At 40.4% G+C, this 23087-nt stretch overlaps 1 protein-coding gene and 1 non-coding gene across 4 annotated transcripts; both read left to right on the top strand.

Moving 5' to 3' along the window:
- Positions 1 to 5117: 5117 nt before the first annotated feature.
- LOC143270789 (melanoma antigen preferentially expressed in tumors-like) lies at positions 5118 to 21383 on the top strand. 3 transcript variants are annotated; one of them, XM_076561900.1, is made up of 7 exons: positions 5118 to 5255; positions 11764 to 11828; positions 12958 to 13052; positions 16338 to 16462; positions 17106 to 17405; positions 17854 to 18435; positions 19314 to 21383. In XM_076561900.1, exons 5-7 carry the CDS (start codon positions 17116 to 17118, stop codon positions 19825 to 19827), a joined length of 1386 nt encoding a protein of 461 aa, XP_076418015.1. In that variant the 5' UTR covers positions 5118 to 5255; positions 11764 to 11828; positions 12958 to 13052; positions 16338 to 16462; positions 17106 to 17115; the 3' UTR covers positions 19828 to 21383. The 3 variants fall into 3 exon arrangements, with proteins under 3 accessions (XP_076418015.1, XP_076418016.1, XP_076418014.1); XM_076561899.1 differs by lacking the exons at positions 5118 to 5255; positions 11764 to 11828; positions 12958 to 13052 and adding an exon at positions 15221 to 15493; XM_076561901.1 differs by lacking the exons at positions 5118 to 5255; positions 11764 to 11828; positions 12958 to 13052; positions 16338 to 16462 and adding an exon at positions 15220 to 15493.
- On the top strand, positions 12204 to 12276 carry Trnak-cuu (transfer RNA lysine (anticodon CUU)). The gene has a single exon. It is a non-coding gene; the product is annotated as a tRNA-Lys (tRNA).
- Positions 21384 to 23087: the final 1704 nt, after the last annotated feature.

Below are 23087 nucleotides of genomic sequence, written 5' to 3'. Positions count from 1 at the left end.
CAGATCAGGATGTAGCTCTCAGCTACTTCTCCAGCACCATGGCTGCTTTGCTTGCTGCCATGCTCTCCATCATGACGGTAATGGATGAAACCTTTGAAACTGTGAGCAAGCCCCAAGGTAAATAATTTCCTTTTCAGTTGCCTTGGTCATGGTTTTGCTTCAGAGCAATTTAAAAGTGACTAAAACACACACACACACACACACACACACACACACACACAAATTTGAACATGATTCTCAACATACACACATATATACATCAAAAAGCATCATATTGTATGACAAAAACACACATTAAAAATTCTTAGAAATGAAAGTATGATTTTGTTACAGAACTAATAAACAATATATTATAGTAAGAAAACACTAAAAACAACATAAATAATTTGAAAATTAGACAAAACATAGCAATTTTTTGAAAGATACAAACATACCCAGAAAAGAACAGAAATTTTGATTAAACTTCAAGTAATTAAAATATTAAATTAATACTTGAAAAAATTTTCAAATGCAATAATGATAATCTCCAGGTCCATAGTAATGAACTTGTAAATTCCAACAAAATTTAAAGATGAAATAAATCTAGTCTACAGAACATTTTGAAGGATATAAATATGGCCAGTTTCTTATTTTATTTTATGATACTAAACTCTCTGTGACAACCTAACCAAAACTGTCAGAAGAAAAAATAGATCAGTATTCTTGTACATAGTTGTAAAAATACTCAGGAAAACATTAGTAAGTTGAATCTATCAACACACAAATTATAATACAGCATCATAAAGTGGTTATTACCCAGTAACTCAACTTCTGAAAATGAGATCAGTACATTAATGATTTCACTATATTAAGAAATTTAAGAAAATAAAATGACTGCATCACCAGCCAGAAAAAAAGCAACTGATGAAAATAAGAACCATTTGTCAAAATTTTAGAATTAAAAGTAACTTTCATTTTCTGTGTTTTAAAATCTTTTAGATTTATGTTGTATATATGAGCTTTTGCCTGGTGATCATGGAGGTCAGAAGGCACTGTATTCCCTGGAAGTGGAGTTATGTATGATTTTGACTCGCGATATGACCACTGCAAAATGAACCAGAGGTTCTTCAAAAGAGCAGGAAGTGGTCTTAACCAGTAAGCCATCTCTCCAGCCCATTTTCTGTTTTTATTTATGTATTTGTTTGTTTATTTGTTTATGGGTTTTCGAGACAGGGTTTCTCTGTAGCTTTGGCTGTCCTGGTACTCACACTATAGAGCAGGCTGCCCTCGAACTCAGTGAGATCTGCCTGTCTCTGCCTCCCGAGTGCTGGGATTAAAGGCCTGAGCCACCACTGCCCTGCTGTTTTGTGTTTTTAAAGACAGGGTTTTGCTACTCTGTTCAGGCTGGTCTCCGGCAGTCTTCTGCTTCTGCCTCCCAAATGCCACAACTATAGCCATGTCTCAGGGATATTTTTACTATAGCCATGTATCAGGGATATTTTTACTATAGCCATGTATCAGGGATATTTTTACTATAGCCATGTCTCAGGGATATTTTTACTATAGCCATGTATCAGGGATATTTTTACTATAGCCATGTCTCAGGGATATTTTTACTATAGCCATGTATCAGGGATATTTTTACTATAGCCAAGTCTCAGGGATAATTTTACTATAGCCATGTATCAGGGATATTTTTACTATAGCCATGTCTCAGGGATATTTTTACTATAGCCATGTATCAGGGATATTTTTACTATAGCCATGTATCAGGGATATTTTTACTATAGCCATGTATCAGGGATATTTTTACTATAGCCATGTCTCAGGGATGTTTTTACTATAGCCATGTATCAGGGATATTTTTACTACAGCCATGTCTCAGGGATATTTTTACTACAGCCATGTCTCAGGGATATTTTTACTATAGCCATGTATCAGGGATATTTTTACTATAACCATGTCTCAGGGATATTTTTACTATAGCCATGTCTCAGGGATATTTTTACTATAGCCATGTATCAGGGATATTTTTACTATAGCCATGTATCAGGGATATTTTTACTACAGCCATGTCTCAGGGATATTTTTACTATAGCCATGTATCAGGGATATTTTTACTATAGCCATGTCTCAGGGATATTTTTACTACAGCCATGTATCAGGGATATTTTTACTATAGCCATGTCTCAGGGATATTTTTACTATAGCCATGTATCAGGGATATTTTTACTATAGCCATGTCTCAGGGATGGTCCCACTACCACATACATCAGAGAACTAGGGACATTAATACACGAGAGTGTTTTCTAACAAATGCATTTCTGATGTACAGTATGGGGTTGTGCATGTATGGTTTTTGCACCATGTGCCTGCAGTGCCCACAAAATCCAGAAGAGGGCATCTGTTCTTGATGGACACCTAAAGAGAGTGGTGGATTCGAGGGAACTCAGGTACCTAATGTAGAAAGCCGATCTGTGCATCCTTCCGACCTGGGGCCTTTGGGCGAATAGCCGGGACTCTGGACCCCTGAACCGTCTCTCCAACAAGGGCCTGGTTTTTAAGAGAAAAGCTTCTGTTCTTTTGTCCACTCTATCTGACTTTTGGTCCCTGAGCTTGAGACCTGGCTTGGGAGAATCCTCCAGTCAGGCAGTGCTGCGGTCACACTCACAGAGTCCACATAGAACTTTGAACCAAAAAAGACGCAGGCAAGTGCATAGACACCTATGACTTGAGGACCTCAGCCTCGTGAACGGAAGTGCGCAGAGGGAGGTGAAGTCACCTGACCCCAGCTAAGCCAATCGGAGTCCAGCTGACCCCAGCTAAGCCAATCGGAGTCCAGCTGACCCAGCTAAGCCAATCGGAGTCCAGCTGACCCAGCTAAGCCAATCGGAGTCCAGCTGACCCAGCTAAGCCAATCGGAGTCCAGCTGACCCCAGCTAAGCCAATCGGAGTCCAGCTGACCCAGCTAAGCCAATCGGAGTCCAGCTGACCCAGCTAAGCCAATCACAGTCCAGCTGACCCAGCTAAGCCAATCGGAGTCCAGCTGACCCAGCTAAGCCAATCGGAGTCCAGCTGACCCAGCTAAGCCAATCGGAGTCCAGCTGACCCAGCTAAGCCAATCGGAGTCCAGCTGACCCAGCTAAGCCAATCACAGTCCAGCTGACCCAGCTAAGCCAATCGGAGTCCAGCTGACCCAGCTGAGCCAATCGGAGTCCAGCTGACCCAGCTAAGCCAATCACAGTCCAGCTGACCCCAGCTAAGCCAATCACAGTCCAGCTGACCCAGCTAAGCCAATCGGAGTCCAGCTGACCCAGCTAAGCCAATCACAGTCCAGCTGACCCAGCTAAGCCAATCACAGTCCAGCTGACCCAGCTAAGCCAATCACAGTCCAGCTGACCCAGATAAGCCAATCACAGTCCAGCTGACCCAGCTAAGCCAATCGGAGTCCAGCTGACCCAGCTAAGCCAATCACAGTCCAGCTGACCCAGCTAAGCCAATCGGAGTCCAGCTGACCCAGCTAAGCCAATCGGAGTCCAGCTGACCCAGCTAAGCCAATCGGAGTCCAGCTGACCCAGCTAAGCCAATCACAGTCCAGCTGACCCAGCTAAGCCAATCACAGTCCAGCTGACCCAGATAAGCCAATCACAGTCCAGCTGACCCAGCTGAGCCAATCGGAGTCCAGCTGACCCAGCTAAGCCAATCGGAGTCCAGCTGACCCAGCTAAGCCAATCGGAGTCCAGCTGACCCAGCTAAGCCAATCACAGTCCAGCTGACCCAGCTAAGCCAATCACAGTCCAGCTGACCCAGATAAGCCAATCACAGTCCAGCTGACCCAGCTAAGCCAATCGGAGTCCAGCTGACCCCAGCTAAGCCAATCGGAGTCCAGCTGACCCAGCTAAGCCAATCGGAGTCCAGCTGACCCAGCTAAGCCAATCGGAGTCCAGCTGACCCAGCTAAGCCAATCGGAGTCCAGCTGACCCAGCTAAGCCAATCACAGTCCAGCTGACCCAGCTAAGCCAATCGGAGTCCAGCTGACCCAGCTAAGCCAATCGGAGTCCAGCTGACCCAGCTGAGCCAATCGGAGTCCAGCTGACCCAGCTAAGCCAATTGGAGTCCAGCTGACCCAGCTAAGCCAATCACAGTCCAGCTGACCCAGCTAAGCCAATCGGAGTCCAGCTGACCCAGCTGAGCCAATCGGAGTCCAGCTGACCCAGCTGAGCCAATCACAGTCCAGCTGACCCAGCTAAGCCAATCGGAGTCCAGCTGACCCAGCTAAGCCAATCACAGTCCAGCTGACCCAGATAAGCCAATCACAGTCCAGCTGACCCAGCTAAGCCAATCACAGTCCAGCTGACCCAGCTAAGCCAATCACAGTCCAGCTGACCCAGCTAAGCCAATCGGAGTCCAGCTGACCCAGCTAAGCCAATCGGAGTCCAGCTGACCCAGCTAAGCCAATCGGAGTCCAGCTGACCCAGCTAAGCCAATCGGAGTCCAGCTGACCCAGCTAAGCCAATCACAGTCCAGCTGACCCAGCTAAGCCAATCACAGTCCAGCTGACCCAGATAAGCCAATCACAGTCCAGCTGACCCAGCTAAGCCAATCGGAGTCCAGCTGACCCAGCTAAGCCAATCGGAGTCCAGCTGACCCAGCTAAGCCAATCACAGTCCAGCTGACCCAGCTAAGCCAATCGGAGTCCAGCTGACCCAGCTAAGCCAATCACAGTCCAGCTGACCCAGCTAAGCCAATCGGAGTCCAGCTGACCCAGCTAAGCCAATCGGAGTCCAGCTGACCCAGCTAAGCCAATCACAGTCCAGCTGACCCAGCTAAGCCAATCACAGTCCAGCTGACCCAGCTAAGCCAATCGGAGTCCAGCTGACCCAGCTGAGCCAATCACAGTCCAGCTGACCCAGCTGAGCCAATCACAGTCCAGCTGACCCAGCTAAGCCAATCACAGTCCAGCTGACCCAGCTAAGCCAATCACAGTCCAGCTGACCCAGCTAAGCCAATCGGAGTCCAGCTGACCCAGCTAAGCCAATCGGAGTCCAGCTGACCCAGCTAAGCCAATCGGAGTCCAGCTGACCCAGCTAAGCCAATCGGAGTCCAGCTGACCCAGCTAAGCCAATCGGAGTCCTCCAGTTACGGCACTAAATTTGGAAAGGAACTGTTGGGGTCCTCACATGACTTTTCGAAGATCGCGCTCTGGTCTGGAGGTCACAGCTGCCGCGCCTGAAGGGGTGAAAAAGTCGGAAGATTCATCCCACTCTCCCGCTCAGGTAAATAAATGGCAGAAGTTTCTTTTTTAAAATTGAACCTGTTGTGGGATTAACCGCCAGTTTCCCTGGATTTCTTTTTTTGTTTTGTTTTGTGGTTTTTTAGGTTTTTTTTTTTTCGGGGGGGGGGGGTTGTTGTTTTTTGTCTTTTGAGATCCGCCTGGCTCTGCCTTCGGAGTGCTGGGATTAAATGTTTGCACCACCACCACTGCCTGGCTTCACTGGATTTCTTAAGAATGTGGCATTGTTCTCTCGAGGCTTCAGTTCCACTACTTTCACTCGAGGAATCCGCCTTTTTTGTTCATTGCATTAGTTCCTGAGGTGTGAGTCGCTTCAATTTTGTGCCGTGTCAAAAAACAAACAAAAAAAAAACCAAGTTTTTCCTTCCTTTGCATCTTAGTCTTACTATTTTTCATATGTCAGACTTTTAAAATGATAGGAAAATGAGATGTGAAGATACTTATTTCCATTTCAGTTTATTTAATATGTATTTTTAAATGGATTTTCATTTGAAATATAAATACATACTGGAGATGAGTGTGATTTTGTTTCAAAGACATTTAGAATTTTTTCAGTTGAGTCTTGCCAGAAACTTTATGATTTTCCTGTCTTTGCATTCTGAAAGTGAGAGTTAAACTTTTACCTCCATGCCTCACTTTTATCTTTAAAACATTTAGAAAATAATTTTACAATTCTAAAATGTATTGTCCCAGATATCTCTATTGAGAGTCATCTTATAAAGCAATTAAATGTCAAAACTAAGAGATTAGCATTGAAATGAGTTATTACAGATTTTATTAACATTTTCAGTGTTATCATTTACTTCTTATTATAAATTTTTATTATTGTTATTGAGAATTTCCTACATGTATACAATGAAATATCATATCCACCCCGATTTCCAATTTCCAACTCATCCCACATCACCTCCCCAACATGGTTCCCCTCTCTGCTTCATGTTGGTGTCTTTTTGTTTTTGATAACCCACTGAGAACAATATTGCCACATATATATTACTTCAGAAGTAATCAGTTTATCTAGGATTTAACTCCATCAGAGACCCCAGAAGGATGAAATGTTACCTGATGACAGGGACATCAGGCTACTTCAACAGTCACCAAAATCCCTCTATTTTGGGGGCATCCAACTCTGGCCTACAGGCCTAGCATATCTGACAGACTTTCCTGTGAAGTTGGGAATTTTGAAGGACTGTCCTACCTTGTCTTGGCAAAGTTTGGATGTCACTTTCTTTTGCATCCTTTTGGTCCAGTATGGACAGTAACTGTTAGTAACTGAGGCAAGGTGAGTTTCTTTGCCCAAATGGCTAGTTTTTGCCATTACTACATTTCTTTTTTAAGAACTTTCTACATGTTTTTTTTCTCTCTCAAAGCTATGTATATTTTTAAACACATTGCAACCTGTTTAGAGGTTTGAGATTTTTTCTGTTTGCATCTGTCTTCACTGCATATCTGTAATCTTTTCTGTCTGCATGATCAGACAGCATGCTGGCAGAGCTTGCACTGGTAGCTTAAGCCCACAGGTAATGGCTAGCAGAAGCCTCTCTGTACTGTGGCCTGTGTGAGAGACTGCAGGAACCCGCCACCCCGCTTAGTTCACTGCAGTTGGTGGCTCCATCTCAGAGGCAACTGTAGGGAGATGTGTCTCTGCACTTTGGCTGGCATGAGACTGTGACACTAGGAAGCTGTATTTGTCTCTATGTCTGTGCATTTGGAACCTTTTTAAATGCTTTCTCAGGCTTTATATGGATGTATTCCACCCTTCTTCCTCCCAGCATTCTTAGTTTGGCTCTCTCAGCTAACCCCATCCTATTCAGTTACTGGCTGGTCAGCTTCTTTATTAACCAATGAGAGTAATCCATATTCACAGTGTAAAGAAGGATTATTCCACAGCACATCCCTTAAAATAAAGGTTATCATACAAAATGTGAATTATGACATTTTCAGTATGTATATTGTAAGTAAATTGCAAAAACGCTGGGTTTGGTGTCTCAGGTTTCATCACTAAAATGTTAGTAAATTGATGGCTGAAACTGCAAGGAGACAGTTCATCCCTAGAGCGCGAGGTATCAGGGACACATCCAGCTACTTAGAACAAGAGCTCTGCCCTGAAGGTATCCCGGACACCTGAAGCTGTTTACCACAGCTCTGATGGCTGGGACTGCAAAGAAACAGCCCAACCTTGGAAAGGAAATTTTTCTGACTTCCCGGGAGAGTCAGGCCTGGAACCTCTTCAGCAAGGAAGGGTATCCTGACTCTTAGGGAAAGCCAGGGTATCCTGACTCTTCAGGAAAGTCAGGAAATACCTGGTGTGATGGGGGATGGTCTCCCTGCAGGACACAGCAATCCTGCTCCTCTCCTGGAGAGCCACTTTCTCCAGCTCAGTGTTACCAGCTCTCTCTTGCTCAGTCCACTATGGGACATCTTAGTAAGGTTCTTCTGTTCAGCTCCCCCTTGCTCAGTCCACTATGGAATGTCCCAGCAAGGTTCTCTGTGCACCAGTGAATGAAGGTCTTCACCCAAAACTCTTTTGAGAAAGAGGTTTATTTGGGAAGGAGGAGTCCAGGAGAGTAGCTGCCTCTACCAGGGTGGAGAGAACAGCTCACAACTGACCGGGCAGGGTGGTTTATATAGGATGTCTAGAGGGCGGAGTCAACTGTGATTGGTTAGTTTATTTTCTGCCCAGGGATTGGCCAGTTTTGTGGGCAAGGGACAGAGATGGCCCTGATTTCAGGGCCAAACTGTGTTTCTTTCACTGACTTTTCTTGGCTTTTTGACAATACCTCTAAGGCCAGGGCACATTTCTTTCATTGACTCTGATTCTAGGGGCCAAAAGTGTTATTTTGGTACTAGTTTCAGAGTCAGGGTATATTTCCCTCATTCTGAGTTTGGGGATAAATTGGTCATTCTCTGGCTCAGGTCCCAAACACAGGCTGTGTTTCTTTCCCTGGTCCTGGGCCCTAGGGCCAGGATTCTGCTGTCCTGCTCTGTGATTAGTTGGTTTCACACGTCAGCTGGACAGGGACAGAAATGGCTCTGATCTGAGTTAAACTGTATTTTTTTTCACTGGCCTTATCTGAGCCATCCTTCCTTCCCTAATTCTGGGCTCCAGGGTCAGTGTGGGTTTCTTTAGTCAGCCCCTTTTCCCTACATATATCATGGTCCTTTGCTCCTGTTCCCTCTCAGTACCCTCTCTTGTCCCTTGAGCCTCTTAAGATAGTTCTTCCTTCATTCAAACAGAACCTTTTCTACTATCATTGCATATCTTTGTGTATACATGAATATATATAAAATATATATACATATATATGTATATTTATATATTTAAATCTAGGTTCTTCCTGTGAGAGCAAGTATGTAATATGTGTCTTCCTGAGACTGGATGGTTTTGAGTAAACTGATGATTTTCAGTGCCATGTATTTACCGACAGATGGCATCATTTTGTTTCACTTTATCACTTGGTAATAACTTAATTTCATGTGTACACCTTATTTCTTGGATCCATTCATCTGTTGATGGAATTCTAGGCTGATTCCATTCCAAGGTTATGGTGAAAAGTAACATAAGAAACCTGAATTTGCAGTTATCTCTATGGTGTGTTCATTTAGATTGCTTTGGGTGGTATTTGTGAACAGTAAGAGAGTTCTAGTTTCCATTTTTTCAGAATCTTCCATAAAGGTTTCCATATTTTCACCAGTGTTATATAAGGGTTCCTTTGCCTCACATTCTGACTAGCATTTGTTTTCATATAGCATATCAAAGTACTTTTGATTTTTTATGGCTAAGAAAGTTAAACATTTATATTTTTTAGCCATTTGTATTTCTTTTGAGATCTGTCCAGTTGATTAGTCATTTACCAGTGTGTTGGCTTCTGTATTTGGTATTTCATGTTTTGAGTTCTTTAAAAATGCTAAATATTAATTCTCTGAAAATGTATAGCTAGAAAATATTACCATTCTGTTGACTGTCACTCTATTGTTGTTTCTACTGCTCTGCAAAAGCTTTTAATTTCATGCAATTTAATTTGTCAGTATTTGCTATTGTTTCCTGAATGTGTTTTAAAGAGGTTTTTCTGTGCCTGTTTTTTAAAGTGTGCTTCTCACATCTTCTTATAGACGTTTCAGTATGTCACATCTTGTTAGGAACATTGACCCATTTTGAATTGATTTTTATAAAGAGAGACAGGAATGGAGTTTAATCTCTCTACATTTAGATGGCTAGTTTTAGTAAACTAGCAAAAACTACCTTTTTAAAAAAAGGTTGTTAAAACAGTTTTCCTAGCCGAGTGGTGGTGGTACATGCCTTTAATCTCAGCACTTGGGGGGCAGAGCGAGGTAAATCTCTGTGACTTCGAGGCCAGCCTGGGCTACAGAGTGAGTCCAGGAAAGGCACAAAGCTACAAAGAGAAACCTTGTCTTGAAAAACAACAACAACAAAAAATCCCTCATTTTTCTTTTTTCAAGTGGATATTTTGTTGAGCACTTTTTTTCCTCCAAAAATCAGGTGATTGTAGATATATGGTCTTATTTCAGGGTTGTCTATTTCATTCCAGTGACTTACACATCTTTTTTTGTTGCAATAACATGCTGTTTTTGTTGCTATTGCTCTATGATATAACTTAAAAGCAGCTAATATTTACTTGCTGATTCCTGTATGTAGGAGGTCTTTTCCTCTTCTATCTTCTTCAATTTCTTTCTTCACTATTATTAAATCAGATTGTTCCAGTCTTTCACTTGCTCATTTAGGTCTATTCCTTGGTATTTAATTCTTTAAGCTATTGTGCATGGAATCATTTTTCTAATTTATTTGTCAATGTCGTGGTTATTGGCATATGGAAAAGCCACCAACATTTGCACTTATTTTGTAATTCTGATTTTTTTTGCTGCTTTTTATCAAATCTACATATTTTCTATTGGAGTGTTTGGAGTCTTTTAATTACAGGATTATAGCAAATGTTCTTAGGAATAATTAGACAGTTTCCTTTCATGTTTTTTATCATTTACCATTTTCTCTTGCCCTACTACAGTGGGCTAAGACTTCATTCAGTATATTGAATAAGATTGGAGAGGGTGGTCCATGTTTTCTTGTTCCTGACTTGAGAAAAAATGCTTTCAAGTTTTCCAAGTTTAATGTGATTTTGAATATAGATTTATTATGTAGAGATATTTCATGGTGAGATATGTTCCTTCTAGCCTTTGATTCTTCAGGGCTTTTGTGATAAAGGCCTGTTTTGCACTTGTAAGATCATCATGTTATCTATGACTCCAAACCTATTTACATGTGAAAAATCCTTGCATACCTAATATAAACCAAATTGATCATGATGTTAAAATATATTATTAAATTCACATTATAAAGACTTTATTGGAATAAAGTAATCTATTAATAATGTATATCACAGAAACCTTATTTTCAAAAACTTTAGTCAGAACTAGGTTATAGATCATGGTATATTGTCCACATAGGAGAAGTTTAGCATTTCCTTTATGTTTTATCAAGTAGTTGGGGAGCATTTTTGAGGTCTGATAAAATGTTTATTTCATTCCTGCGTTTCTAGGATTTTCTTTGTTGGGAGGTACCTTAATCTTATTTTTTATATCTTTGTTTTATAAATCTTTATTCATTGACTTTAGGGGATAACTGCTGGATATAATAATCTCACTTGACATTTATTTACTGTGATGCTTAAAACCCATCATTTGCTATTTTTGTGGCTTTTCAGGTTTCTGCCAAGAAGTCTGGTGTTATTCTGATTGGTTGTCACTTGTAAGTGACATGGATGTTTCTTTGCAGCTTTGATGTTATGTCTTCATTCTTTAGTCTTAGCATACTGTCCATGTTCTATAGCAGTACATTTTACTTCTGATACATCTTAGAGATGTTATATCTGTTTGGAGTCTAAATGCCTCTTGTGCTTAAAATTTATTTATTTTTCTGTAGACTCAGGAAATAGTCTGCTTTAATTTCTATGACTTTTCTGTGTCTTAAGTTTTATCTCCTCTCATTTTTCTACTGGTAGATGTATTTTATCTTGTGGACATACTCCAGAAATTTGTGCTTAAGATTGCTTATTTTTTCTTTACTCATGTGTAATATAATATTTTCTTCAACTTTACTTAAAGCCTTATTGTTTTTAATTCTGATTAATGTAGCTTATTGATACTTTCTACAGATTTCTATTGATGAAATTGAGCTTTTAATTTTCTGAATTTTGTTTGTTTTCTTTCAAACTCCTTATGACTTTCTCATCTATGTTGCTGACCTATACATACACATTTTGAGTTGATTTCATCACTTCATTCATATGTGTGAAAGCCCTTGAACTTTTTTTCAAGTATACTTTCAATTTGTCCAGCATTTTAAACACTTTTTCAATTTTTTTGATATGGCATTTGAGGAGAAATTTTCATTTGCTTTGCTTTTCTTATATTTTTTTGTTGTGATCTCTATATCGCATTGGATGAGTATGTTCTCAAGTTTACCTTTCTCATAGGGTATAGACCTTCTGTGGAGGGCTCAAGTCCCAAAAAGAAAGAAGAAAAGGAACCACTGTAATAGGTAAACTATATATAGAAGTACACTCAGAAAGTATTAAATTTATCTACCATGCCCCACCAACTATGAATCAGATACTCACAGAAATAATGTACAGTAATATATTAAATTAAAACTCAGTTTGGGTAAAAGTGGGACTAATTGTGCCGGCGGTGGTGGTGCACACCTTTAATCCCAGCACTCGGGAGGCAGAGGCAGGAGGATCTCTGTGAGTTTGAGGCCAGCCTGGGCTACAGAGAGAGATCCAGGACAGGCACCAAAACTACACAGAGAAACCCTGTCTCGAAGGGAGGCGCGGGCCTGGCGGGCTGTGAGGAGGCGGCGGGCACTGGGCTGGGTTCGGGCGACGCAGCGGGAAGGCGGGCGCGCGCCTCTGCAGCCCGGCTAGCTCAGTCGGTAGAGCATGAGACTCTTAATCTCAGGGTCGTGGGTTCGAGCCCCACGTTGGGCGCCATTTGTAGCTAGAGTTTTCCTGCCTTGCCCACAGTTAGGACAAATCTCTGTCACACGCCAGTTCCACAGCTGCTCAGACCCAACCAAGTAAACTCAGAGACTTATATTGCTTACAAACTGTATGGCCGTGGCAGGCTTCTTGCTAACTGTTCTTATAGCTTAAATTAATCCATTTCCATACATCTATACCTTGCCACGTGGCTGGTGGCTTACCGGCGTCTTCACATGCTGCTGGTCATGGCGGCGGCTAGCGGTGTCTCTCTGTCTCAGCCTTCCGCTTCCCAGAATTCTCCTCTCTCCTTTTCCCACCTACTTCCTGCCTGGCCACTGGCCAATCAGTGTTTTATTTATTGACCAATCAGAGCAATTTGACATACAGACCTTCCCACAGCAATTGTGCTCAATGGCTGTGAGAAAGAGCACATATAGTTGGGAGGAGTTTAAAGGTGGAAATGGATCTGGGAAGGTATATGGGCAGGACTGGGGTTGAATACTAATAGAATACATTGCATGCATGTATGAAAAATTCAAATAATTAATTAAAATGTTCTATTGTAAAAGTAGAAATAACAATAAATGAATAAAGTAAATGAAGAGAACAGACAGGAGAAGGAAATAGAGCACTGAGATTTGTGCTGGAATTTTGGTCTTAGTGCATTCATTTCTCCCTCAACAGTAGACCATCCGTGAGAGGGAGGAGGCTGCTGCACCCTGAGGCCTTCGTGGACCAGCAACTCGGAATTCTCCATTTCACCAGCATTGACCACACAGAAGGTAAGTGGCTGCAGATGTAGAACTGGTCCCCAACCTCAATCATGGGATCACCAATGTCCTCAGTCATCACCAGGTGGTGGTGACTGCTCATGAACACACAAGTGATAGGACCTCAGAGCAGCGGGCCCTTCATTACCAGAGGATCTACTGCCTACATTTTATAGTGTGTCCTTGCCTGTCATTCACCCAGCCCATCACTGCCTTCGACAAGTGTCTCCCACAAAGCTGGTCTTGCAGACTCTCTCTAGTCCTTCTCATTTTGCAGTTGCTCCTTGTTTTCTTATTTCCAAGAGTATTTTTGTCTCAAGGAGTTAGCCTCTCTCCAGAGTGCACCTGACTGGATATCCCTCAGACACTGAAGAAAAAAAATATTTTTCCTTTTATGTGGACTAGAGCCAACAGCAGAGTCACAGTCCCAAATTTCCCAGATTGAATTAATGTTTGTGAGAATCTTGGGCTGATGTTTGGGGTAGGGGTGTCCATCTTTATTGTCAGACACATATTACACTTTATTCCTCACCATTTCACTAATAATGGAACAAAATCACTTTGTAATTTTGCCTATATGTTACCAGAGACTAAGCTATAAATCAGTATTATTTTAATATACTACATTTAATTGTCATTAAATTTGGTCATTTATTTATTTTTTTATTTATTTTGGTTTTTCGAGACAGGGTTTCTATGTGTAGCTTTGTGCCTTTCCTGGGACTCACTTGGTAGCCCAGGCTGGCCTCGAACTCACAGAGATCCGCCTGCCTCTGCCTCCCGAGTGCTGGGAGACATTTATTATTTGTTTGGTCTCTTCATGACACTTTTGTGTGAACTGTTAGTTCATATCTTTTCTTCATTTTGATACCTTTTTGGACCTTTGTTCCTCAGTTTTTGAGTTCTTTATATAGGAAGCAGAGTTTCCACTTGTCTGGAATGTTTTACTACTACATCATTTTAGACTGTAAGTTCTCTTTTGAAATGCTTGTATTTGATATTTTTAAATTCTTTGATTTTCATTTGGTCAGATCACTTATTGCTTCCCTTCATTACCTCTAGCATTTGAGTGACATTTAGAAATCCCTTCCCTACATTAAGCTTAAAGAAAACCTGTCATATTTTCTTCAAGAAGCTGTGTGATTTCACTCTTTGCTTAAAGTTTTAACTCAATTTTTAGTTACTCTATACATGGCATAAATCATGCATCTACTTTAAGTTTTTTCTTTAAATCTTTAAATCAATTTTTAGTTACTCTATACATGGTATGTTTCATGGATCTACTTTAAGTTTGTTTTGTTTTAAATCGTATCTCACTCTGTACCTTGCATGTCTGTCTTTCCTTTAGTGGCTTCTCCATGTCACCTTTGTTTTTTTTTAATTTATTTTAATTATGATTTATGTGTATGTGTTTTTTGCCTGCCTATATATCTGTGTAGCAAGTTTGTATAGGGCCCTTAGTAGCCAGAAGAGGGCATCAGATCCCCTGGAACTAAAGTGTGTTATGGATGGTTTTCAGGACTGGGAATTGAATCCATGCCCTCTGGAAGATCAGTCAGTGCTCTTATCTGCCACCCAATCTTTTCAGCCCTTCATTAAACACTGATGTCCAACCATGTTGGCTTCTATTTCTAAGATTTCTAACCTATTTCATTCAGCTATTTGTCTGTTCTTATTGAAGTGATAAGACACTATAATTGGCAGAAATTCTCTAGAAAGTTTTCATTTTCTTGGTATGGTGTCAGGAGTCTCTTCTCAAGTGTCTTCCTTCTCTCTTCATAGCTATTCTTGTGTATTCTTTCACATATGAGCTTTACCATCAGGCTGTATAACTCACTAAAATGTAGATATTTTTGAATTAAAATTATACATCAACTAAGGGAGAACTTTTTTTTAAATGTTGAGTTTGTCAGGGAAAAGTCAAATTTAAATAGCATTGCTCCACAACCCTTACAATGGAATCTGGAGTCCTTATTTAGTCATATGAGGCACATCCACAACTGAATATTGAACCAAAATACTGGAACATTCAAAGATATTCCTAGGAATGGAACATGGTGACCTTGTAATAGAACACAAACAGCAACTTCTTGAATACATTTCACTAACATTTGTAACAATGTGTGAAATCAGCTGCTTTGTTTCATGAGACTGCCCAGTCCCTTTCTTTCAAGACTGTTTGAGTTTTTCTTCACACAAAAGAAAGTTCTTCCCAAATAGGATGTACTTAAACTCTCTTACACCTTGAGCTATACAACAGAAGACCATCATTTGAAGAATCTGGGACAGGCTTTTAGGACTGCATGAACAGTGTTCCTGAGAACCTGGAAGCCTCAAGAATAAGTACCACTTCTTTGTTCTTAATGGTGATAATTTTATCTTAGTCATCAAGTCATTTATCCAAGGACAATGCCATAATTTGTGTGAGATGCTGTAGCAACGTACTGTATTAGGTAGGTGATGAGTAACATTTATTTTCTTATGGTTTTAATGTTTTTGCTTGGAAGTTTTCTATATTTGGCTTCTTCATATTGTTTTAGAAGCTATCTAATGTAATCATGCTATTTCCTGTTTATCAGTGTTGTGTACGTCTTTTAGAGGGTTTATTGTTGTTCCTGAAGTAGAAGAAAAACTTAGGAGCTTTCTGACTCTTTCATGTGTTACAAGATTCTTAATCCCCCTCATTTTGTTTCTTTTTCCACCATCAACAAATTTTCTTGAATGTTTCTCCTAACCATAACAATATATTCTTCCCACAGTCTGTGTCTTTTAAGATTGCAGTTTTAAACTAACCTCCATATCACTTATTGGATATGCCTTAGATATTCATTGATTATAACACATATTCATAACACATCTTTTTTTTTTTAAGATTTATTTATTTATTATGTGTACAGCATGTATGATTGCAGGCCAGAAGAGGGCACCAGATCTCGTTATAGATGGTTGTGAGCCACCATGTGGTTGCTGGGAATTGAACTCAGGACCTCTGGAAGAGCAGTCAGTGTTCTTAACCTCTGAGCCATCTCTCCAGCCCCCTCATAACACATCTTGATGAGACTCATTGTTATGTGTCCATACCAACCTCTAGCTTACATGAATCGTATACAACTGTGCTTTGCCACCACAACCCTGGCACCGATCCCAGACCCCAGAAGTCAGTATTCCATTATCAGATGACTATCTCTTACTTTCCAGATGTGAGACAACATACAGCTTTGAATGGAACGGTTTTGAAGTCTTTGCCATAAACTGTACTGCATTCTTTTGATTTTATGTTTTCTTTTTCATCTTTAGGCTTACTTCATGACTAGATTTTCCGAATATGCTTAAGGTCAACTTTAAGTTTTGTTAACCATCTTCCTTCGTGTCTGCCTTGGGCCATTTTGGTGTCTTCGTCTGCCACAAATACAGTGACAAGGGTGAGACAAAGCAAGGGCTGGAATGTCATTCTTTTTCTTTTAATCACAATGAATTTGGTGTTGTAATATTTTCTGTTGTACCAATGTTTTGTAGATTTATCATTTTCTTCATCATAGCTTTTATATTATGGAGGGAAAATACTGGAGTCATGTAGCTAAGTGACCAAAATTGTTTTCTGTTCACTTAATAATGACTTCTTTTTTTTTGGGGGGGCATGATTTTGGTGACAAGGTTTCTTTGTGTAGCTTTGGAGCCTAACTTGGAACTTGCTGTGTAGAATATGTTGACCTTGAACTCACAGAGATCCACCTGCCCCTGCCTCACGACTGCTGGGAATAAAGGCATGTGCCACAACTGCCCTCCTGGCTTACTACCCATTTCTAATGTTTTTTTTTTATCATATACATACTTTATACACAAGGGAAGGGGAATAGTAATACACACACACACACACACACACACACACACACACCCCTTTATACAGTCACAAGTCACTTTCTAATCTGTGTCTATAGTAGATGTATCTAGTTTTGGCTATCTGGTTCATTTATTCTTTAAATTTCTACTTTGCTGGCACTAGTTGCAAAGAAGAGACTGTGTATTTTTTCCTAGAACTTCTAAATATTTCTCCTTCTGATTCAGGTTCACAAAGATGGATGCAAAGAACCCAAAGACACTGTTGGATCTCGCTATACAGAGTCTGCTGAGAAATGAGTCTGTAGCAATCCAAGCTCTGGAGGATATGCCAAGAGTCTTTTTTGTTCCACTGTTCATTGCTGCCTTTGAGGGTGGCCATAAGAATACATTGCTTGAGATGGTGAAAGTGTGGCCCTATTACTGTCTCCATATTGGGTCATTAACTGTACAGGAGCCTCAACATGAACTCCTGAAAGCCATGATTGAGAATCTTCCAGTGCGTCCTTCAAGGAACTCTGCTTCTAGGTAAGACTGTATAATAGAAACATGGAAAGACAGAGGAGGTTATACCACAGCCTGCTACTCTCCCAGGAGTAACAAGTAAATGTGTGAGACTGTTGCCCGCAAACTTGGTAACACATTAAAGACTGATTGTATTTAATGTTAATTATGAAATCTGTTACTGATTGTATTCAGTGTTCATTTTGAAATCTGTTACTGAGAGTTCTGTTGATGGGTTTATGTAACAGGTGTTACATAAGAGAAAGACAGGAGCTTTAAGACTGGAGGGGATCTAAGGTGTATAAAGGATTGGGGGGGAGGCTGAATTTTCATGAGAAAGATTTGTTGATAATTAGGACAAGGAGTGTCAGCTATGGATAAAAGAATTAGGTCTAAGATGTCATTGTTGATTCTATTCGGTATCATTATCGTTCCCTATTTCTCAACTATTCTATCTCGTCTACCCCTACAGGAGACCTAAACTGAGGATCCTAGATTTAAGGCAAGACAACGACTGTAGGACCACATGCCATGAAGACAGCATCAAGGAACCTTTCTGTTCTCATTCTTGTGCTTATTCTGACAGCTCTATCCTAAAAATAGAAGGGCAGCATCGTTTTGTAAATACAGAGTCCATGGTTCAGTTCCCCAGGCCTGTAGAGTTACTACTGGATCTTTCCCTAGATGGCTCCTTAATGGAAAAGGAATTTTTGGTTTTGCTTACAAGTAAAATTAGGGAGAGTTCAGGGTCTTTGCACATATGCTGTCGAGATTTGCAAGTTGATAAACTGTGTGACAGCAAATGCACCCTGAAAATTCTTGATCTCAACTGTGTTGGTCAGTTGTCAATTGATATGGGTTCGCTGAGTGATATCACCAATGTCCTGTCTCAGATGGACCACCTAGAGAGCCTCAGTCTGTCTAAAGTCACTTTTAGATCTCTGGGTGGGAAAGTCTTTAAAAATTTCCTAGGTCACTTGCAACGTATGAACACCCTTAAGGAAGTCAGCTTCTCTTCATTCTGTCTCACAGGTCATCTGGACAGAGTGCTCAGGTAAGAGTTTGGGCCAGGTCCCTGGGTTTCCTAGAGAGCCCGTTGAGACAGGAAAGAAAACATTCTTGGGTATTCCTAAACTCCTGAAAAGCTTTTATGCTTTCCACTTTGTCACTTTTGAGAATTTGAAACTGGAGAAAGAATTACAAAAATTAAGCATCCAGCAATGTACAGACAAGTGTAGAAATAAGAGGTGAAAAACACTAGCCTTCTAGATATGAAGAGGAACAGGGATTGAGATGGGGGAAGACTTTTTGCTGTAGCCTTGATGCACCTGATCATAGATGCCCATACTTCACAATGTCAGATCACTTTACTGATATGTAATGTCCAAGGCATAGGCCATGAAAGTAGAGGTTGGTATGTAGGGACTTACCAAAGGGAATTTTCAGTTGCCTGCTCTTTCTGATCCCTCCCCACTAAAAAGGTGAACTGAAATATACAATGGATAATGTTGTAAGTATCAAGAGCTTTCAGTTTTTTCTCTTAATATTTCTTAAAATCATATAATGTCCTGTACACATTCTTAAGATTAAAAGAAATTGTATCTCAGTGTTGAAAACAAAACTTTCAGCCAGATGTGGTGGCACAGGATTTTAATCTCAGCACTTAGGAACCAAAGACAGGCAGATTCTGTGAGTTCAAGGCCAGTATAATCTCCATAGTGAGTTCCAGGACAGCCAGGACTACATAGTAAGATCCTGTCTAAAAAAAAAATTCTCAGAGTCACAAAACTATTAAGTGAATTAAAGCACACATTAACACATTAATACCCAATTATAATTCATGTGAAAAGTAGTTTATTCTAGATATAAAGGTATAGTTTTCCTTATTCAATCTTCATTCTTCACAAGTTTTTTGTTGTTTTCTCCCTACAGAGTCCTGCCACCTGGTCTGAATTTCTTGTATCTGACATTCTGTGATCTTTCGCACAGAGACTTCAGATTTCTGGCCCAGAGCCCTCAGGTCTCCCGCCTAAAGCTGCTGAATCTTAGCAACAACCCAATGTATTGGGATGATTTTGAGCCTTTTCAAACTCTTCTGGTAAATCTCTCTGGTACTCTTCGGCATCTAGAGATGAATCATTGCCTTATAAATGATATTGCAATCTCTGTCCTTATTCCTGCCCTGATTCGTTGTACTCAACTCCGTGTCCTGTGCTTTGCTTCTAACCCCATCACAATGCCTATGCTTGTGACTATCATGTATAATTTAACACCCTTGAAGAATCTAAAATATGTGATTTATCCCATCCCTGTACATTGCTATGAACTGTGGCCTTTTCAGGGCAGTTTAGACCGAAGGAAGCTTGCTATTGTTCAACTACATTTGAAGGTGATGTTAGCACTTGCAGAGAGGCCTGACATGAACTGGATCACTTACTTAGAATAAATTTCACAGTCCAACACAGTTTCTACCGATATGTACTATTTAAGTACTAAATGTTATTTCCTGGACCCACACACTATATATATATATATATATATATATATATATATATATATATATATATATATATATATATATATCTTTATATTATAGAAAATTACACTTAGGGAATACAGGTATGTAACTGATTCTTACACAGAGTATTTTAGAAAAGATGGAGGACCTCGAGAGTTCCTGTGTATCACTGGTCTACTGTTGATATATTTCATTTTATTGACCACAGTGATGTGTATTGTGTATAGTACAGGATGATCAAGTCCTAGTTTGCTCTATCTCTGTCCACAGTGTTTGGTTCACTTGTTGGTACATCACACAAATCAGAACAATGACAGCCTTTCCTGCCTGTATCTGTGGAAGGGTTGGTGGTTTTTGAAGACAATATTTTCATCCCCTAAGTTACTTTAGGCTGGTTTTGGTTGCTTTTGAAAATCCATCAGGATTTAATAGTGGGGCCAGGAAAGAAAGACAGCAGAGGCTCTGAGGTATCAATAGAACCTTCAAGAACATAAAGATCATTTCCTACTTCTTGATGTAGGCCTGCTCTAAAATTTCCACTACTTTCCATTGAGTCCTCAGCTGGCTCTCCAGCCTTTGTCACATGAATTTTTAGGTGGGATTTAGGGTCCTTCCCATAATATTCCCCCTCCTTCCTTTAGTTCTCTTACTCTACTCCCAATTCTGTTAATCCTGTCATTTCCTTAGCTGTATAAATCATTCCCTATATATATTTTGATTCTTTTTCCATTAGCTGTGCCCCATTTGGTATGATACATACTATCCATGGGTGAGTACTGAGTCCAACTTATCTTATTCTCCAGAACACAACATAATTATAAATTCAGTTTGCATATCCTAGACATACTTAGAAATGATGTGTGTGTAAAGTCTATAGTTAATAATTTGCACAGGGCTAAGGAATGCCTCATTCTTCCAGTTGCTTACCACACAAGCCCTCCTGTGCTCAGATCAGAACCTAGTGTAAAAAGCTGAGCATCCAAGTGCACACTTGTCACCCCAGTGTGAAAAGGTGGAGGAAGGAAGAGCCTTGGGATCATGTGGCCGGACATTCTAGCAAATTAGTGATTCGAGGTTCAGTGAGAGATCCTGCCTCAGAAAATATGTGTAGAAGAAAATGCCAGATACTGAATTTTGGCATGCACGTGAGCATGTGCATGAGCACGCACACACACACACACACACACACACACACACACACACACACACACACACACAGAGAGAGAGAGAGAGAGAGAGAGAGAGAGAGAGAGAGAGAGAGAGAGAGAGAGAGAGAGAGAGAGAAGCAAGTGCACACACCTTCTCCTACACATGAACATGGACACATAAAAACATCTTACTTGTATTGTTAAAATAATAAATAAACAATTGTATTTCTTGAAACAGTATACTGCATCACAAAGACATGGTAAAGATATAAGATTAGGATTTGTTCCTTCCACATGTTGAAATGCAAAAATGACAACATTTCACTGACTAACAAAAAGAGTAGACTGTAAGTAATCATTTTCACATAATGTTTTCTTACTAAAGTAAATTAGTAAAAGCAATAGCTTAAAAATTTATATTGTTTTCTTTTTAAAGTGAGGTCATACTTGGTTTTAGTCTGACCACAGATAACTGTAATTGAATTTTGTTTTTACTAGTGATACTGGTAAATGTATCAAACTAGATTTTACACGCATTATTATAATAAGAATACTGACAAAACAGTTAACATTTGTTTTTTATTAATTTTTTGTGGTAACCTTGTATTTCCAAGTTAGTAAGAAAAAGCATGTTAAAATATACTAATATTAACGTGTCATATTTCTTTTGTGATACATTTCAAATTTGTTCATATTTTCCATAATGCTGGTACCATGATAATAATAATGCACAAAATTTCAAAGACCTACTAATATGCCAGTGTAATGAGTGATTTACTTACATTGTTTCCAAGTCAAAAGAGTTTTTGACACTTTGTATTAAATAAAATACTAAAATTAGATCTACCTGTTTCTTTGAAATTTCCCTTCATTTTTTCCATATGGCTCTTACTATATAGTCTCTGGATAAGTTGGGATCTCGTGCTCTCAGAAGTACAGTCTGACCAGTGTGTTACAGTGGCAGAATACTGGGAAAGATGCAATTGGATCAATATTTTTCCTGACCAGTGGGATCTTCAGTGGAGATTCTAGAAGGGGGAATGGCGAATGAAAGGGACAAGAAACACAAAGAATTGACAATAAGACAGGTATTCTCATCAAGCTGCAAAATTTTATTTTGCTCAGGCAAGTGTTATAGCAAGCAGACCAGGAAGCTTTCTTTGGGAAAAGATCAGGGTAGTGTTGGGTTGCTAAAACGTTGTTACTAATGGTCAGTGTAGCAGAAAGATAAGCATCAAAAGGGAGATAGCATCAAAAGGGAGAACGTGGATGATCTCCACCAGTTATCTGCGGCGGCAGACAGTTGCTGCTTATGTAGCTCTAGGCTAAGTTTATGTAGCTTATTTATCTGGGTTTTTACCATTCCAGACTCATTAATATAATAACAACATTCTTCCCTCAGAAAAAGGCATGTCCCACCCTTTTCTGCTGTCAGCAGGTCCAAGGCCCGTCAGTTTTGTAGGGCAACCTGTTCTAGGGAGGTTAACTGCCTCTGGAGGGAGGACAAGGATGCTGCAGAAGCCTCAATTGCTACCTGAAGTTGTTCAGATAGGTGAGCTGTTGTCATGAGGGAATCACCCAGGGCTTCTCCTACCAAGCCTGCAGAGACCAGGGAGGTGGCAAGGGAAGTTCCGGCCACAAGGGGCAAGAAGACAGCTCTTTTTTGCTTGGGCAGGGGTGGGAGGTGGGGGAGGCATCCCATCCCAAGAACTCTGCAGGGGTCCTGAGTATAAGTTGTGAGAGCAGAGTGCTGGGTAGGCAGAGCATGTCCTGTGGGATAGGGATGGTCAAATTTTTTGATAGAGTGCCATTGTACTGAAAGAAAAACCCAGGGAGGGCAAAAGGATGACGGGAATACGGTCTGACTGCAAGAGGGAAGGGAAACACTGGAAAAGCAAAAGTCAAACTTGGAGAGGCCTGGGTCAAGAAACAAGGGTACTTCGGGGATGGGGTGGAAGCCATGGGGATTATCAGTGGTGGTACAACTAAGGACCTGCAGCAGGGGTACTGCTATCAGGGGAGGACATCCCAAGGCTGCAC

The sequence above is a fragment of the Peromyscus maniculatus genome, chromosome X (genome assembly GCF_049852395.1).
Source record: "Peromyscus maniculatus bairdii isolate BWxNUB_F1_BW_parent chromosome X, HU_Pman_BW_mat_3.1, whole genome shotgun sequence".
Lineage (NCBI taxonomy): Eukaryota > Metazoa > Chordata > Mammalia > Rodentia > Cricetidae > Peromyscus > Peromyscus maniculatus.
The sequence above is the reverse complement of the archived record's forward strand: the minus strand, read 5'-3'. Positions and strand labels throughout refer to the sequence as shown.

Coding starts and splice junctions, on each gene's coding strand:
- LOC143270789 (XM_076561900.1), top strand. CDS start 17,116: ATGGATGCAAAGAACCCAAAGACACTGTTGGATCTCGCTATACAGAGT. Junction 17,406..17,853: donor TCAAGGAACTCTGCTTCTAG/GTAAGACTGTAT, acceptor CTACCCCTACAG/GAGACCTAAACTGAGGATCC. Junction 18,436..19,313: donor CATCTGGACAGAGTGCTCAG/GTAAGAGTTTGG, acceptor TTCTCCCTACAG/AGTCCTGCCACCTGGTCTGA.